At 43.0% G+C, this 16,890-nt stretch overlaps 1 protein-coding gene across 28 annotated transcripts in view; it reads left to right on the top strand.

Annotated features, from left to right (window-relative positions):
- LOC307070892 (uncharacterized protein) overlaps nt 1-16,890 on the top strand; it is a 102,571-nt gene that overhangs the window by 47,327 nt on the left and 38,354 nt on the right. For 14 of the 28 annotated variants that reach the window (XM_079729612.1, XM_079729614.1, XM_079729608.1 and 11 more), the window contains 11 exons: nt 2,292-2,408; nt 2,675-2,713; nt 3,323-3,367; nt 3,549-3,665; nt 5,739-5,855; nt 6,122-6,160; nt 6,767-6,814; nt 6,996-7,112; nt 9,689-9,805; nt 10,066-10,182; nt 12,638-12,754. In XM_079729612.1, the coding sequence (XP_079585738.1) occupies nt 2,292-2,408; nt 2,675-2,713; nt 3,323-3,367; nt 3,549-3,665; nt 5,739-5,855; nt 6,122-6,160; nt 6,767-6,814; nt 6,996-7,112; nt 9,689-9,805; nt 10,066-10,182; nt 12,638-12,754 (990 nt within the window). Of the gene's footprint in view, nt 1-2,291; nt 2,409-2,674; nt 2,714-3,319; nt 3,368-3,548; nt 3,666-5,738; nt 5,856-6,121; nt 6,161-6,766; nt 6,815-6,995; nt 7,113-9,688; nt 9,806-10,065; nt 10,183-12,637; nt 12,755-16,890 lie in introns of all 28 variants that reach the window. The other 14 variants (XM_079729625.1, XM_079729624.1, XM_079729622.1 and 11 more) reach the window with 14 other exon arrangements.

The raw sequence follows: 16,890 nt of genomic DNA, 5'->3' as shown, positions 1-16,890 counted from the left end.
GGTTCCCCGGGCAGTCGCGAGCGAGGTGGCCGGGTTGGCCGCACCCGTAGCAGCGCCTCCACTCGCTCCTCTCCTGTCTCCAGCTCGGCGGGTCGGGGATGTGTCTCGCGGCCCCAGCCGCGGGTCCTCGCGGGTCCCGGCGGGTCTCGGCGCGTCGTGGGGTGGTCCAGGTTCGGGCGCTCTGTTGGGCCACCTGCCAGTTCTCCAGTCGCCGGACCAGGTCGTCGACGGTGTCGGGGTGGTGGTGGGCCATCATCTGTCGCGCGTCCGGCGGGAGTCGGCGGAGCGTGTGGTCTATGATCACCCGATCGATGGGGCTGGGCCCTTCCCCCGCCGTCAGCCACCGCTTCACCAGCCGAGTGAGCTGGGCGATCTGTGTTCGGACGGCGCCCCGGTCGTCGAGCCGCCAGTCGGCGACACGTTGTGCGCGGGCCGCGAGGTTGTGGCCGTAGTAGGCCAAGATCGCCTGTTTGAGGGTCGAATACTGCCGGGCGGCCTCCGCCGGTAGGTCCTGGCTCGCCTGCTGGGCGGGCCCGGTGAGGAACGGGGCCAAGATATGGGCCCACTGCTCCTCCGGCCAGCTTTCCCTCTGGGCGGTCCGCTCGAACATCTCGAGGTAGGCCTCCACGTCGTCGTCGGGGCCCAGCCTCGAGAGCCGGCTGGTCGGGGCGGTGGTCGAGGCGGCGGCCGCGGCCGCGGTTGCATCGGCGGTCGCGGCGGACTGCTGGGTGAGCCGTAGTACGGCCTCGCGGAGCAGGGCTAGGCTCTCCGCGGTCTCCCGCTGCTGCTGCTGGGCGAACGTCGCCGCACTCTCCTCCGGGTGCTGCATGTCGGCTGAGGGGGGTTGTAGCGGGGGTCGTCAGGTTGCCTGCATTCTCCACCATATGTGGCACCCCTGTGCCCCGAATGTCAATGCCCGGTAGGAACCACACAGGAGTCGAGGTTTACAGCCGCAGTCGGCGTTTATTCTGAGGACGTGCGACACTCTAAGAGCAAATATGGCTGAGCTAGGGTCTCCGCGAGCCTCGTAGTCTCTGGCGTACTCGTGTCGTCCTTGTCTCCGTTCTCCCCGTGTCGGTCCCCCGCTCCCCTTTTTGGGGTCTCTGTCCACGTGTCCTCCCACTGGCCAGGTGTCCCTCATCCGGCTGATTGGGTGGGGGGTTGTGCTGCTCTCTGTCGCCGGCTGGTGGATGGCGGTGGTATACGCCCTCCACCACGAACCCCCGGACCCTCCCGGTGGGGGTCGGGATGCCACAACATAGACATCCTATATCATATATATATATATATATGATATAGGATGTCTATGTTTGCATATCCTTTAATTATACTGTGTCCATTAATCGCTGATATAACGACACCTACTAGGTAATTCCAGTCAAATTGTCTGTTCAGCCTTCAAAACGAGAGCTGGTACATTGTGGAAAATGCATTAAACTGTAATCAGACAAAACGGTTATATGCTATAGACCCTGGAGTATCTGTGCTATAAAGGCTGCAACGAATTTCAAATTATAAATATGTACAATGTATCCTTTAAATACGTCCATGGAACAGATGGCCAATGTGAATAATAGATACGTGTGGACCGCTGAAGAGGTAAAACTTTTCCTTGCTGTCATCGAAGACAAAAACATTACACCTATTTTAGATGGAAAACAACACAATTCCACTATATATCAGGACCTAAGAGAGGCTGTTATCAAAAGGATACGACAAGCCCTGGAATAGTTTTCCGATCCAACCACTTGATGGAAACGCACCTAATTTGAATTTCTTTTTGCGAACTTTCTAAAGATTCGCTTCACCTTTTAGATGGAAACGTGACATCTGTCAACACTCGGCATCGTCCTTCTCCGCCCCCTCGCCCCCCTCCTGCCAACCCCACTCCTTTGTGATTGGTTACCTTCCGGAAGAGCATGTTGCCGCATTACCATACATGGAAAATCCAGAATGTTCAACGTAGATAAATCCCGGAAATTTGAACAAGTGAATAGCGACCGGCGTCCCTAGTGTTTAGCGCTCCGCACAACCACCCCAGACGGTCAGCAGGGAATACGTCTAAATGCATGAACGTCATTATTTGACACTTTAGTATGGTTAAACATGACTATAAATCATTATAACCAGGTTTTATAGTTAAGGTTTATAGGTCATAAAAGTCGAAAAAGCATAATAGGTGCTCTTTAACTTTAAAATAGGACCACTTTATGCCCTAAACTACTTTTATTTTAACTCTACAATGTAATTGCCTGAAAAGCAATAAAACATTTGAATCTAAAAATATCCAGAAGAGTCCAACCGGAGACAGCAGACCCCCCTGGACCCAGCGGAGTCCTCATGGAGAGTGACCGGTGCAAGAATGAATTTCCTGACCTTAAAGATGGAGGCCCCTCCAAAGAAGAGAGGTAGGAGTTTCAAACATACGATGAATCAGAACAATTGGTTGTTATCAGACTCTATTGATCAGCCATAACAAGGAGAAAAGAGGAGAAAACAAAATACTTGTGGACCTTCAAACTGTTGATAAAGTTTTGTCTGTCCAGGCTTCACATCCAATAATCAGAGCAGATCTCCAACTATCTGTGACCTTTGTTCATCTCAGAACTCAGCAGTGATACATCATGACACCATCATTAGTCTGAGTAAAAGCTGTGTGTGTGTTGTGTTGAAGCCCAGAGCAGCAGCAGAGAGCAGACTCCCCTAGACCCAGGTGGGTCTCCATGAAGAGTGACCACTGTATGATAATAATAATAATAATAATAATAATAATAATAATAATAATAATAATAATAATAATAATAAATTCAATTTATATAGCGATTTTCTCATACCCAAAGCGCTTTGATGATGATGCTACCTGTCAGGTTAAAAGACCGAAATCAGTCTATTCAACCAAGGTAAGGATCTGTCTGAATATCAAATACCCAGATCACTCTACAGGAGAAGGGTCAATTTCAAGGAAAGACTTAAATTGTTTGAATCTTGTAATCTGAAAGGTAAGAATCTTTTAGATTACCAAAAAACACAGTCCAGCATCCATAGATCCATCATGTGCAGCTCCATGGCTCACAGTCTGATCTCCTCTCCTTCAACATGAGGCAGGTCTTGTAGGACCTGCTTTATATGGAGATTCGATATCAAGCGGTCATTTAGAAAACATGGATAACAAAGGTAGAAGAAAGCTGAGGGATTTACGTGAAGGACAAACGTTTTAGTCTTTCAACATACTTAGCCAACATGTTGACCTGCCCAGCATTCCACTCTGGAAATCACTCCAACTGAGACCTGTTTTAATGCTCATGTTCTGCTCACTCAGTAGGCCAGCTGAGGCCACAGTGTTCCCTCTAGACCGCTCCATGGAGGGGTGAGTAGAACCTATTTACATATGAACATACAGCTAGAAGGACGTTTCCAGCTCATGAATCCATTATATCCAGCGTTTAACTTGAAAATATGACTACTTTATGCACTAAACTACTTTTAATGTATCCCTACAATGAAATAACTTGAAAAGCAATACAACTTTTGAATCTAAAATTATCTAGAGGCATCCAGCAGCAGAGAGCAGACTCCCCTGGACCCAGCGGTGTCTCCATGAAGAGTGACCACTCTATGACACAACCTGTTAGGTTTGGAGAAGGAAATCAGCCTACTGAGACAAGGTAAGGATTTGTCAGATTATTAAATACATCAGCCAGACATCCTAGAGTCCTGAATCACAGATGGTTGTTGTTGTTTATCTAGAAGAGAACGGCTTAGTTAATTAACAGCTTTAAAAAAAAGAAAATGGATTCAGCCCAACATTTATTAACCCAGTGGCTCACAAACTGTATGATCTCTTGTCCTTTGACATGAAGAAGTTCTTAAACAAGGAGATCATTTTTCAGCCTTTATTGTTACGATCGCTGGCTCTAGCTATCTGTAAAGATCACAATGTAGCAGGTTTTAAAGTGAGCGATACGGTTAAACCATCAAAACCTCCATTCACAGGCAGGGTTCTGGTTAAACCCTAAACTACCTCCATTCACAGGCAGGGTTCTGGTTAAACCCTAAACTACCTCCATTCACAGGCAGGGGTCTGGTTAAACCCTAAACTACCTCCATTCACAGGCAGGGTTCTGGTTAAACCCTCAACTACCTCCATTCACAGGCAGGGGTCTAGGAGAACTACCATTCATTCTGAAAGCATAGAATAAAAAGGTATAATAAAGCTGAGGTACTAATTTGAAGGACAAATATTAATTTTTTTGTCCTTCAAAGTCATTCATTTCTTATTAATGACTCCTAGAGCAACCTGACACAAATCACAGCACAAAAAACAATGTTGATTTTCGGGAAACTCTTCCTCTCATCTGTGCGCTTTCAGCATTCTCTAGCTGCGTTTCCATCCCCCTGATTTTTTGCGAATTTTGAAGTATCGAATCAGTAAACGGTGATGGAAACACCAGAATTCGCATAAAAATCCTCTAATTCGCAAAAAGTTTATCCGCTCGCTTGAGGTGGTTTTTGAGAAATGCGAAAGAGAGTAAATGCGCAAAATGGGAGATGGAAACACACTTTTCGAAACAGCTGTGACGTAGCGAACATTGAACACACAGGACTGACAACTTCGTTCCGATTTCCGCATAACGACCGGCCATAGCAACCCTGCCAACATCAACTTGTAGCGTCAATGTATATATATTTTTAAGCGTTTGTATACATAGACATCCTATATCATATATATATATATATATGATATAGGATGTCTATGTTTGCATATCCTTTAATTATACTGTGTCCATTAATCGCTGATATAACGACACCTACTAGGTAATTCCAGTCAAATTGTCTGTTCAGCCTTCAAAACGAGAGCTGGTACATTGTGGAAAATGCATTAAACTGTAATCAGACAAAACGGTTATATGCTATAGACCCTGGAGTATCTGTGCTATAAAGGCTGCAACGAATTTCAAATTATAAATATGTACAATGTATCCTTTAAATACGTCCATGGAACAGATGGCCAATGTGAATAATAGATACGTGTGGACCGCTGAAGAGGTAAAACTTTTCCTTGCTGTCATCGAAGACAAAAACATTACACCTATTTTAGATGGAAAACAACACAATTCCACTATATATCAGGACCTAAGAGAGGCTGTTATCAAAAGGATACGACAAGCCCTGGAATAGTTTTCCGATCCAACCACTTGATGGAAACGCACCTAATTTGAATTTCTTTTTGCGAACTTTCTAAAGATTCGCTTCACCTTTTAGATGGAAACGTGACATCTGTCAACACTCGGCATCGTCCTTCTCCGCCCCCTCGCCCCCCTCCTGCCAACCCCACTCCTTTGTGATTGGTTACCTTCCGGAAGAGCATGTTGCCGCATTACCATACATGGAAAATCCAGAATGTTCAACGTAGATAAATCCCGGAAATTTGAACAAGTGAATAGCGACCGGCGTCCCTAGTGTTTAGCGCTCCGCACAACCACCCCAGACGGTCAGCAGGGAATACGTCTAAATGCATGAACGTCATTATTTGACACTTTAGTATGGTTAAACATGACTATAAATCATTATAACCAGGTTTTATAGTTAAGGTTTATAGGTCATAAAAGTCGAAAAAGCATAATAGGTGCTCTTTAACTTTAAAATAGGACCACTTTATGCCCTAAACTACTTTTATTTTAACTCTACAATGTAATTGCCTGAAAAGCAATAAAACATTTGAATCTAAAAATATCCAGAAGAGTCCAACCGGAGACAGCAGACCCCCCTGGACCCAGCGGAGTCCTCATGGAGAGTGACCGGTGCAAGAATGAATTTCCTGACCTTAAAGATGGAGGCCCCTCCAAAGAAGAGAGGTAGGAGTTTCAAACATACGATGAATCAGAACAATTGGTTGTTATCAGACTCTATTGATCAGCCATAACAAGGAGAAAAGAGGAGAAAACAAAATACTTGTGGACCTTCAAACTGTTGATAAAGTTTTGTCTGTCCAGGCTTCACATCCAATAATCAGAGCAGATCTCCAACTATCTGTGACCTTTGTTCATCTCAGAACTCAGCAGTGATACATCATGACACCATCATTAGTCTGAGTAAAAGCTGTGTGTGTGTTGTGTTGAAGCCCAGAGCAGCAGCAGAGAGCAGACTCCCCTAGACCCAGGTGGGTCTCCATGAAGAGTGACCACTGTATGATAATAATAATAATAATAATAATAATAATAATAATAATAATAATAATAATAATAATAATAAATTCAATTTATATAGCGATTTTCTCATACCCAAAGCGCTTTGATGATGATGCTACCTGTCAGGTTAAAAGACCGAAATCAGTCTATTCAACCAAGGTTAGGATCTGTCTGAATATCAAATACCCAGATCACTCTACAGGAGAAGGGTCAATTTCAAGGAAAGACTTAAATTGTTTGAATCTTGTAATCTGAAAGGTAAGAATCTTTTAGATTACCAAAAAACACAGTCCAGCATCCATAGATCCATCATGTGCAGCTCCATGGCTCACAGTCTGATCTCCTCTCCTTCAACATGAGGCAGGTCTTGTAGGACCTGCTTTATATGGAGATTCGATATCAAGCGGTCATTTAGAAAACATGGATAACAAAGGTAGAAGAAAGCTGAGGGATTTACGTGAAGGACAAACGTTTTAGTCTTTCAACATACTTAGCCAACATGTTGACCTGCCCAGCATTCCACTCTGGAAATCACTCCAACTGAGACCTGTTTTAATGCACATGTTCTGCTCACTCAGTAGGCCAGCTGAGGCCACAGTGTTCCCTCTAGACCGCTCCATGGAGGGGTGAGTAGAACCTATTTACATATGAACATACAGCTAGAAGGACGTTTCCAGCTCATGAATCCATTATATCCAGCGTTTAACTTGAAAATATGACTACTTTATGCACTAAACTACTTTTAATGTATCCCTACAATGAAATAACTTGAAAAGCAATACAACTTTTGAATCTAAAATTATCTAGAGGCATCCAGCAGCAGAGAGCAGACTCCCCTGGACCCAGCGGTGTCTCCATGAAGAGTGACCACTCTATGACACAACCTGTTAGGTTTGGAGAAGGAAATCAGCCTACTGAGACAAGGTAAGGATGTGTCAGATTATTAAATACATCAGCCAGACATCCTAGAGTCCTGAATCACAGATGGTTGTTGTTGTTTATCTAGAAGAGAACGGCTTAGTTAATTAACAGCTTTAAAAAAAAGAAAATGGATTCAGCCCAACATTTATTAACCCAGTGGCTCACAAACTGTATGATCTCTTGTCCTTTGACATGAAGAAGTTCTTAAACAAGGAGATCATTTTTCAGCCTTTCTTGTTACGATCGCTGGCTCTAGCTATCTGTAAAGATCACAATGTAGCAGGTTTTAATGTGAGCGATACGGTTAAACCATCAAAACCTCCATTCACAGGCAGGGTTCTGGTTAAACCCTAAACTACCTCCATTCACAGGCAGGGTTCTGGTTAAACCCTAAACTACCTCCATTCACAGGCAGGGGTCTGGTTAAACCCTAAACTACCTCCATTCACAGGCAGGGTTCTGGTTAAACCCTCAACTACCTCCATTCACAGGCAGGGGTCTAGGAGAACTACCATTCATTCTGAAAGCATAGAATAAAAAGGTATAATAAAGCTGAGGTACTAATTTGAAGGACAAATATTAATTTTTTTGTCCTTCAAAGTCATTCATTTCTTATTAATGACTCCTAGAGCAACCTGACACAAATCACAGCACAAAAAACAATGTCGATTTTCGGGAAACTCTTCCTCTCATCTGGGCGCTTTCAGCATTCTCTAGATGCGTTTCCATCCCCCTGATTTTATGCGAATTTTGAAGTATCGAATCAGTAAACGGTGATGGAAACACCAGAATTCGCATAAAAATCCTCTAATTCGCAAAAAGTTTATCCGCTCGCTTGAGGTGGTTTTTGAGAAATGCGAAAGAGAGTAAATGCGCAAAATGGGAGATGGAAACACACTTTTCGAAACAGCTGTGACGTAGCGAACATTGAACACACAGGACTGACAACTTCGTTCCGATTTCCGCATAACGACCGGCCATAGCAACCCTGCCAACATCAACTTGTAGCGTCAATGTATATATATTTTTAAGCGTTTGTATACATAGACATCCTATATCATATATATATATATATATATATATGATATAGGATGTCTATGTTTGCATATCCTTTAATTATACTGTGTCCATTAATCGCTGATATAACGACACCTACTAGGTAATTCCAGTCAAATTGTCTGTTCAGCCTTCAAAACGAGAGCTGGTACATTGTGGAAAATGCATTAAACTGTAATCAGACAACACGGTTATATGCTATAGACCCTGGAGTATCTGTGCTATAAAGGCTGCAACGAATTTCAAATTATAAATATGTACAATGTATCCTTTAAATACGTCCATGGAACAGATGGCCAATGTGAATAATAGATACGTGTGGACCGCTGAAGAGGTAAAACTTTTCCTTGCTGTCATCGAAGACAAAAACATTACACCTATTTTAGATGGAAAACAACACAATTCCACTATATATCAGGACCTAAGAGAGGCTGTTATCAAAAGGATACGACAAGCCCTGGAATAGTTTTCCCATCCAACCACTTGATGGAAACGCACCTAATTTGAATTTCTTTTTGCGAACTTTCTAAAGATTCGCTTCACCTTTTAGATGGAAACGTGACATCTGTCAACACTCGGCATCGTCCTTCTCCGCCCCCTCGCCCCCCTCCTGCCAACCCCACTCCTTTGTGATTGGTTACCTTCCGGAAGAGCATGTTGCCGCATTACCATACATGGAAATTCCGGAATGGTCAACGTAGATAAATCCCGGAAATTTGAACAAGTGAATCGCGACCGGCGTCCCTAGTGTTTAGCGCTCTGCACAACCACCCCAGACGGTCAGCAGGGAATACGTCTAAATGCATGTACGTCATTATTTGACACTTTAGTATGGTTAAACATGATTATAAATCATTATAACAAGGTTTATAGGTCATAAAAGTCGAAAAAGCATAATAGGTGCTCTTTAACTTTAAAATAGGACCACTTTTTGCACTAATCAACTTTTATTTTAACTCTACAGTGAAAATCTGGCCCTGATCATTAAAGGTTTTATCATCGATGTTGGGTGACGTCACTTCTGTTGGTATTGAAGCGAAATCCCAAACAAACAGAGCCAGCTCGCCCCTCCCTTCCATGTTTCGTGCATCCAGTAAAAACTATCAAGAACACAGCACAAAACCCCACAACAGCCACCACTTGTCGGTGACTGGTTGGAATAGTATTTATTTTGGTGTTGAGTGGTTGGCAGTACCATTTGCTTTTGTGTGCGATCTCGAAGCATAGGCTGCCTCCAGAGACGCGTTTTTTTGACGGCCTGCTTATGGGGCGGGCAGCCAGCGGATCGTGAGGAAAGATCAGATGAATGTGTTCTTTCACATTCATTCATTGATAATCGCTGATACAACCTTTAAGACATAACAAGTCAGGAGAAAACAAAATAGTTGTGGACCTTCAAACTGTTGATAAAGTTTTGTCTGTCCAGGCTTCACATCCAATAATCAGAGCGGATCTCCAACTATCTGTGACCTTTGTTCACCATCATTAGTCTGAGTAAAAGCTGTGTGTGTGTTGTGTTGAAGCCCAGAGCAGCAGGAGAGAGCAGATTCACCTGGACCCAGCTGTGTCTCCTTGAAGATTGACCGCTCTATGGGTCAACCTCCTGAACCAAAAGATGGCTACAGCTCAGAAGATGAGAGGTAGGACTCTCAAACAGACAAGGAAAACATAGCAGTTGGTTATTATCAGACTCTACTGATCAGACAGAACAAGTCAGGAGAAGCAAAATAGTTGTGGACCTTCAAACTGTTGATAAAGTTTTGTCTGTCCAGGCTTCACATCCAATAATCAGAGCAGATCTCCAACTATCTGTGACTGTTGTTCATCTCAGAACTCAGCAGTGATACATCATGATACCATCATTACTCTAAGTTAAAGCTGTGTGTGTGTTGTGTTGAAGCCCAGAGCAGCAGGAGAGAGCAGACTCCCCTAGACCCAGCTGTGTCTCCATGAAGAGTGACCGCTCTATGACACAACCTGCAAGGTTTGGAGACAGAAGTCAGCCTACTGAGCCAAGGTAAGGATCTGTCAGATTATTAAATACATCAGCCAGACATCCTAGAGTCCTGAATCACAGATGGTTGTTGTTGTTTATCTAGAAGAGAACAGCTTAGTTAATTAACAGCTTTAAAAAAAAAAAAATGGATTCAGCCCAACATTTATTAACCCAGTGGCTCATAAACTGTATGATCTCTTCTCCTTTGACATGAAGAAATGCTTAAACAAGGAGATCAGTTGTCAGCCTTTCTTGTTACGATCGCTGGCTCTAGCTATCTGTAAGGATCACAATGTAGCAGGTTTTAAAGTGAGCGATACGGTTAAACCATCAAAACTTCCATTCACAGGCAGGGTTCTGGTTCAAACTACCTCCATTTACAGGCAGGGTTCTGGTTAAACCCTAACCTACCTCCATTCACAGGCAGGGGTCTAGGAGAACTACCATTCATTCTGAAAGCATAGAATAAAAAGGTATAACAAAGCTGAGGAACTAATTTGAAGGGCAAAATATTATTTTTTTTGTCCTTCAAAGTCATTAATTTCTTATTAATGACTCTTAGATCAACCTGACACAAATCACAGCACAAAAAACTATGTCGATTTTCGGGAAACTCTTCCTCTCATCTGGGCGTTTTCAGCATTCTCTAGCTGCGTTTCCATCCCCCTGATTTTATGCGAATTTTGAAGTACCGAATCAGTAAACGGTGATGGAAACTCCAAAATTCGCATAAAAATCCTCTTATTCGCAATAAAGTTTATCCGCTCGCTCCAGGTGGTTTTTGAGAAATGCAAAAGAGAGTAAATGCGCAAAATGGGAGATGGAAACACACTTTGCGAAACAGCTGTGACGTAGCGAACATTGAACACACAGGTGTTACACCTTTCCTGTTCCTTGGCTCTCACACCGTAGTCGGGGAGCACAGGGGAGACGTTCCCTCCAGGGCCGATGTCCTTTCGAGGGTAACACCCTTCACTATGACCGGCAGTGGGTCTGTTCACGGGTCGGTTCATAGGTCTGAAGACAAGGGCACGGATTCTTGGCGTTTGGTACTTTATTAAACAGTTCACGTATGCTCCAAAAACACAAACGGACTCATTTAGTTCCTCCTAGACTGACACTCGCTCACTCGCTCGTTCACTCATTCGTCGACTCATTCGCTGACGTCACTCACACACACGCAGACATTCTCACGCACACACATACGCCACTCTCGTAACACAGGACTGACAACGTCCTTCCGATTTCCGCATAACGACCGGCCATAGCAACCCTGCCGACATCAACTTGTAGCGTCAATATATATATTTTAAGCGTTTGTATACATAGACATCCTGTATCATATACAGTGGGGCAAAAAAGTATTTAGTCAGCCACCAATTGTGCAAGTTCTCCCACTTAAAAAGACGAGAGAGGCCTGTAATTTCATCATAGGTAAACCTCAGCTATGAGAGACAAAATGAAAAAAAAAAATCCAGAAAATCACATTGTCTGATTTTTTAAGAATTTATTTGCAAATTATGGTGGAAAATAAGTATTTGGTCACCTACAAACCAGCAAGATTTCTGGCTGTCACAGACCTGTAACTTCTTCTTTAAGAGGCTCCTCTGTCCTCCACTCGTTACCTGTATTAATGGCACCGGTTTGAACTCCTTATCAGTATAAAAGACACCTGTCCACAACCTCAAACAGTCACACTCCAAACTCCACTATGGCCAAGACCAAAGAGCTGTCAAAGGACACCAGAAACACAATTGTAGACCTGTGTTGCGTTCTTCTTCAAGGAAAGTAGTCTAATCAGGATCGCTTTGAACTCACTTTATTTACTTAAGTATTTCGGTATGGTAACTGCGAAGCAGAAGGAGGGGAATTGTATTAACCACGTGCGGAGTGACAAACAGCAATCCTCTCTACCTATCTTCAATTCTTGCTTTTATACTGAGTATGCGTGGCCTATAAAACGCACCGGTTTCGCTATTCTCACCTTTCTAAAGGTGCTGCCCTCTATGGCTGAAATAGTTATTGCAGCTTATGTGTCCTGCCCCTTGTGGCTATGTATAGTAATTACAGCTTATGTGTTTAAAATACGTAACAGTCCCTCCTTGGTCATCTCAGATGACCATACTATACGATATTTTAAGTCATAAACATCATTTACCACACCGAAAACATAGTCAAAGTAGGAAAATCATCAATACCACCAACCGAGGTGGAAAAAAACTCCAGAGGGGAGAGAAACCACCTCGCGTCCCCCTAATTCTGAAACGGAATTTACCTTGGTGGGTCTCATAGGAAATACAGGTTATTGTCAACAACACAATAGGAAGCATATAACCTGGTTATCATACAATCATATGGTCAAAAGGCACATAGATAAATGCATTCATAGAAATTTGGAGTAATACTTCCTGGTAATATAAATTTTCAGCATGTAAAAAACATTATAAGTAAAAGCTGTGTGTGTGTTGTGTTGAAGCCCAGAGCAGCAGGAGAGAGCAGACTCCCCTAGACCCAGCTGTGTCTCCATGAAGAGTGACCGCTCTATGACACAACCTGCAAGGTTTGGAGACAGAAGTCAGCCTACTGAGCCAAGGTAAGGATCTGTCAGATTATTAAATACATCAGCCAGACATCCTAGAGTCCTGAATCACAGATGGTTGTTGTTGTTTATCTAGAAGAGAACAGCTTAGTTAATTAACAGCTTTAAAAAAAAAAAAATGGATTCAGCCCAACATTTATTAACCCAGTGGCTCATAAACTGTATGATCTCTTCTCCTTTGACATGAAGAAATGCTTAAACAAGGAGATCAGTTGTCAGCCTTTCTTGTTACGATCGCTGGCTCTAGCTATCTGTAAGGATCACAATGTAGCAGGTTTTAAAGTGAGCGATACGGTTAAACCATCAAAACTTCCATTCACAGGCAGGGTTCTGGTTCAAACTACCTCCATTTACAGGCAGGGTTCTGGTTAAACCCTAACCTACCTCCATTCACAGGCAGGGGTCTAGGAGAACTACCATTCATTCTGAAAGCATAGAATAAAAAGGTATAACAAAGCTGAGGAACTAATTTGAAGGGCAAAATATTATTTTTTTTGTCCTTCAAAGTCATTAATTTCTTATTAATGACTCTTAGATCAACCTGACACAAATCACAGCACAAAAAACTATGTCGATTTTCGGGAAACTCTTCCTCTCATCTGGGCGTTTTCAGCATTCTCTAGCTGCGTTTCCATCCCCCTGATTTTATGCGAATTTTGAAGTACCGAATCAGTAAACGGTGATGGAAACTCCAAAATTCGCATAAAAATCCTCTTATTCGCAATAAAGTTTATCCGCTCGCTCCAGGTGGTTTTTGAGAAATGCAAAAGAGAGTAAATGCGCAAAATGGGAGATGGAAACACACTTTGCGAAACAGCTGTGACGTAGCGAACATTGAACACACAGGTGTTACACCTTTCCTGTTCCTTGGCTCTCACACCGTAGTCGGGGAGCACAGGGGAGACGTTCCCTCCAGGGCCGATGTCCTTTCGAGGGTAACACCCTTCACTATGACCGGCAGTGGGTCTGTTCACGGGTCGGTTCATAGGTCTGAAGACAAGGGCACGGATTCTTGGCGTTTGGTACTTTATTAAACAGTTCACGTATGCTCCAAAAACACAAACGGACTCATTTAGTTCCTCCTAGACCAGGGGTCAGCAACCTGCGGCTCCGGAGCCGCATGCGGCTCTTTAGCCCCTCAGCCGTGGCTCCCTGCAGTTTTCTTAAAAAAAATAAATAAATAAATAAAAAATATATTATATATATATTTTTATATATATCGTCAACTAAACGAGAGGTCGCAATGGATGCGCAATAGCGCTACCGTGAGGGGGGGAGTGAATGACAAAGCTTCGTTGATTTGCAGGTGGCTAATCCCAGTAGGAGTTAAATCTTTAACTGGCATCTGGCATCAGGAAGTAGCCTAGATGCTGCCATTGGCAGGAGGCGGGACATGCCAGTGAGCCGCCAATCAACAGCATCCACCGTTGACAGCCAATTGCACGAACGAATACTGAGCGAGAAGGGTTTACAGCATTAAAGTTCGTAGTCAAAAAGTTATTTAGCTGTGTTGAATATTAAAGTTTCAGTACGTTATATTTTGATAATAAAGGTCCTTACAGTTTTTTCATTACTTGACTATTGTATCGCTATGCTATGCTATGCTATCTATTCCTTGTTTACATTGCTGGCCATGACCGATCACGTAGAACGTCAACGGTTGACGCTGCTGACTGGCTACTGTAGTCTACTGTAGGCTACTGTAGGCTATCCCTGATGCCACATGACAGCTAAAGATTTAACCATGTAACTCCCTCTCTGACTAATATTGAGTAAACTTACCATGGATAAATCCAAGAAAAGAAAAGTGGCAGAGGAAAATCGAGATTTTAATTCAGCGTGGACAGATTCATTTGCTTTCAGTACTACTGATGCAGGCTTACCTATATGCTTGATATGTGGCGAGAAATTAGCCAATAACAAAAAATGTAATGTTGAAAGACATTTCCAGAACAAACACTCCGCATTTGCTGAAAAGTACCAAGCAGGAGATGAAAGGAAAAGAGCGATTTCGGATCTGCTGCGGAAATGTGAGCAGAGTAAAATTACTTTTAAGAAATGGATCAAGTCTCCAAATTCAACAACTGCTGCTAGTTTTGCGGCAGCTCAGGAGATCGTCAGGTGCGGAAAGCCATTCACAGATGGAGAATACTTGAAAGAGACATTCATTAAAATATCAGAACATCTATTCTCGGACTTTAAAAACAAAACTGAAATTGTTCAGAAAATTAAAGATATGCCTCTCTCTGCAAAAACCGTAAAGGACAGGACCATTAAGATGTCAGAAAACATCACCAGTCAACAAATTAACGACATAAATTCAGCTCCAGCATTCTCCATCGCCTGTGATGAGTCCAGTGATGTGAACGACATTGAACAACTAGCGCTGTTATGCAAATACGTGAACTCTGACGGGCCGCAGGAAGAAATTATTGAGTTGATACCGCTCAAAGGCCAAACACGGGGGGAGGACATTTGTGAGGCTGTGGTGAATTGTTTAAAAGCCAAAGGAATAAATACCACCAACATGGTGTCAGTGGCTACTGATGGGGCACCTAGTATGAGAGGAACACAGAAGGGGTTTATTACTTTACTTCAGAAGTCGCTGGGTCGAGAGCTGCTGACGTTTCACTGCATCCTGCACCAAGAAGCACTGTGCGCTCAAACATTTCCCCCCGAATGCAAAGAGGTGATGGACCTTGTCATTCAGATAGTCAACAAAATAATGGCAAAAGGGTTAAACCACCGACAGTTCTGTTCATTGTTAGATGAAGTCGACAGCGCATATTCGGATCTCCTGCTGCATAACAAAGTCCGGTGGCTGTCCAGGGGAGAAGTGCTTAAACGGTTTGCGGCTTGTCTGGAACAAGTGAAAACTTTCCTGGAAAGTAAGGGCCTCACCTATCCAGAACTGGAACACCCAGATTGGCTGGAAAAGCTGCACTTCATGGTGGATATGACAGGTCACCTTAACATGCTGAACAGAAGTCTCCAGGGAAAAGGAAGCACTGCCCTTCAGCTGCTGGAGTATGTTTTGGCGTTCGAGCGCAAGATGACAGTGTTTGCCAGAGATGTGGAGAAAGGTACGTTCTCTCACTTCCCCTCCCTGAGAGAGTTCAAAACGTCACACAACATCAATTGTGAGTACTTGCAGCACACGATTATTGCAATGCAAACTGCATTTGGACAAAGATTCAGTGAGTTCAGAAAGGAAAAAAGCACATTATCCTTCCCCGTCACACCCCTGGACATCGACCCGTCCATGCTGAACATGTCAGCATTCACTTTCGTGAGTCAACCCGATCTTGAAATTGAACTGGCTGACATAGCTGACAAAGAGGTATGGGTGTCCAAGTTCAAAAGTCTGACAGCTGATCTCGAAGACGTCGCCCGTCGGAAGGCTATTCTCGCTCGAGAACACAAATGGAGCGAAATAGAAAACCTTCCCAAACCCGACAAACTTGTGTTTGAGACATTGAATGCAATTCCCGAAACTTATCACAACATCAAGAAGAACATGAACTATGTCAAATCAAAATATCGCTCACGCCTCACAGATGTCAGCCTGCAATCCTGCGTTAAGATGAAGGTCACGTCCTACAGCCCCGACATAGAAAAGCTCAGCAGTGATGTTCAGAAACAGAAATCACATTAAACAGGTGAGGACACTACAATTTAATAGGCTATTATTTTGCACCAAAAAATATATATTTTAGAAACTGAGCTGGTGTGTTATTTTGATTTTTGTTCAGATTCGATGGTTTATTGCTGTGGCCGAGGAAAAATCAAGAGGATGACAACAAACCTATGTTTACCTGTTTAGGTGTTCTTTATGTTTAGACTTATTATAGCCTACTCGTTCTATATGTTTGATTTATTTCAAAGTTATTTCTCCTCTTCATAAGAGTTTGAGGTTTTCCTGTTAGAACAGCAATCAAATGTTCTTCAACAGCTTTCTCTTTGTTGTTTTATAATTTCATGAATGCAACGAACTATGTTCTTTATGTTTAGACTTATTATACTCGTTCTATATGTTTGATTTATTTCAAAGTTATTTCTCCTCTTCATAAGAGTTTGAGGTTTTCCTGTTAGAACAGCAATAAAATGTTCTTCAACAGCTTTCTCTTTGT

The sequence above is a fragment of the Pollachius pollachius genome (genome assembly GCF_949987615.1).
Source record: "Pollachius pollachius genome assembly, chromosome: 2".
Taxonomy (NCBI): domain Eukaryota; kingdom Metazoa; phylum Chordata; class Actinopteri; order Gadiformes; family Gadidae; genus Pollachius; species Pollachius pollachius.
The sequence above is the reverse complement of the archived record's forward strand: the minus strand, read 5'-3'. Positions and strand labels throughout refer to the sequence as shown.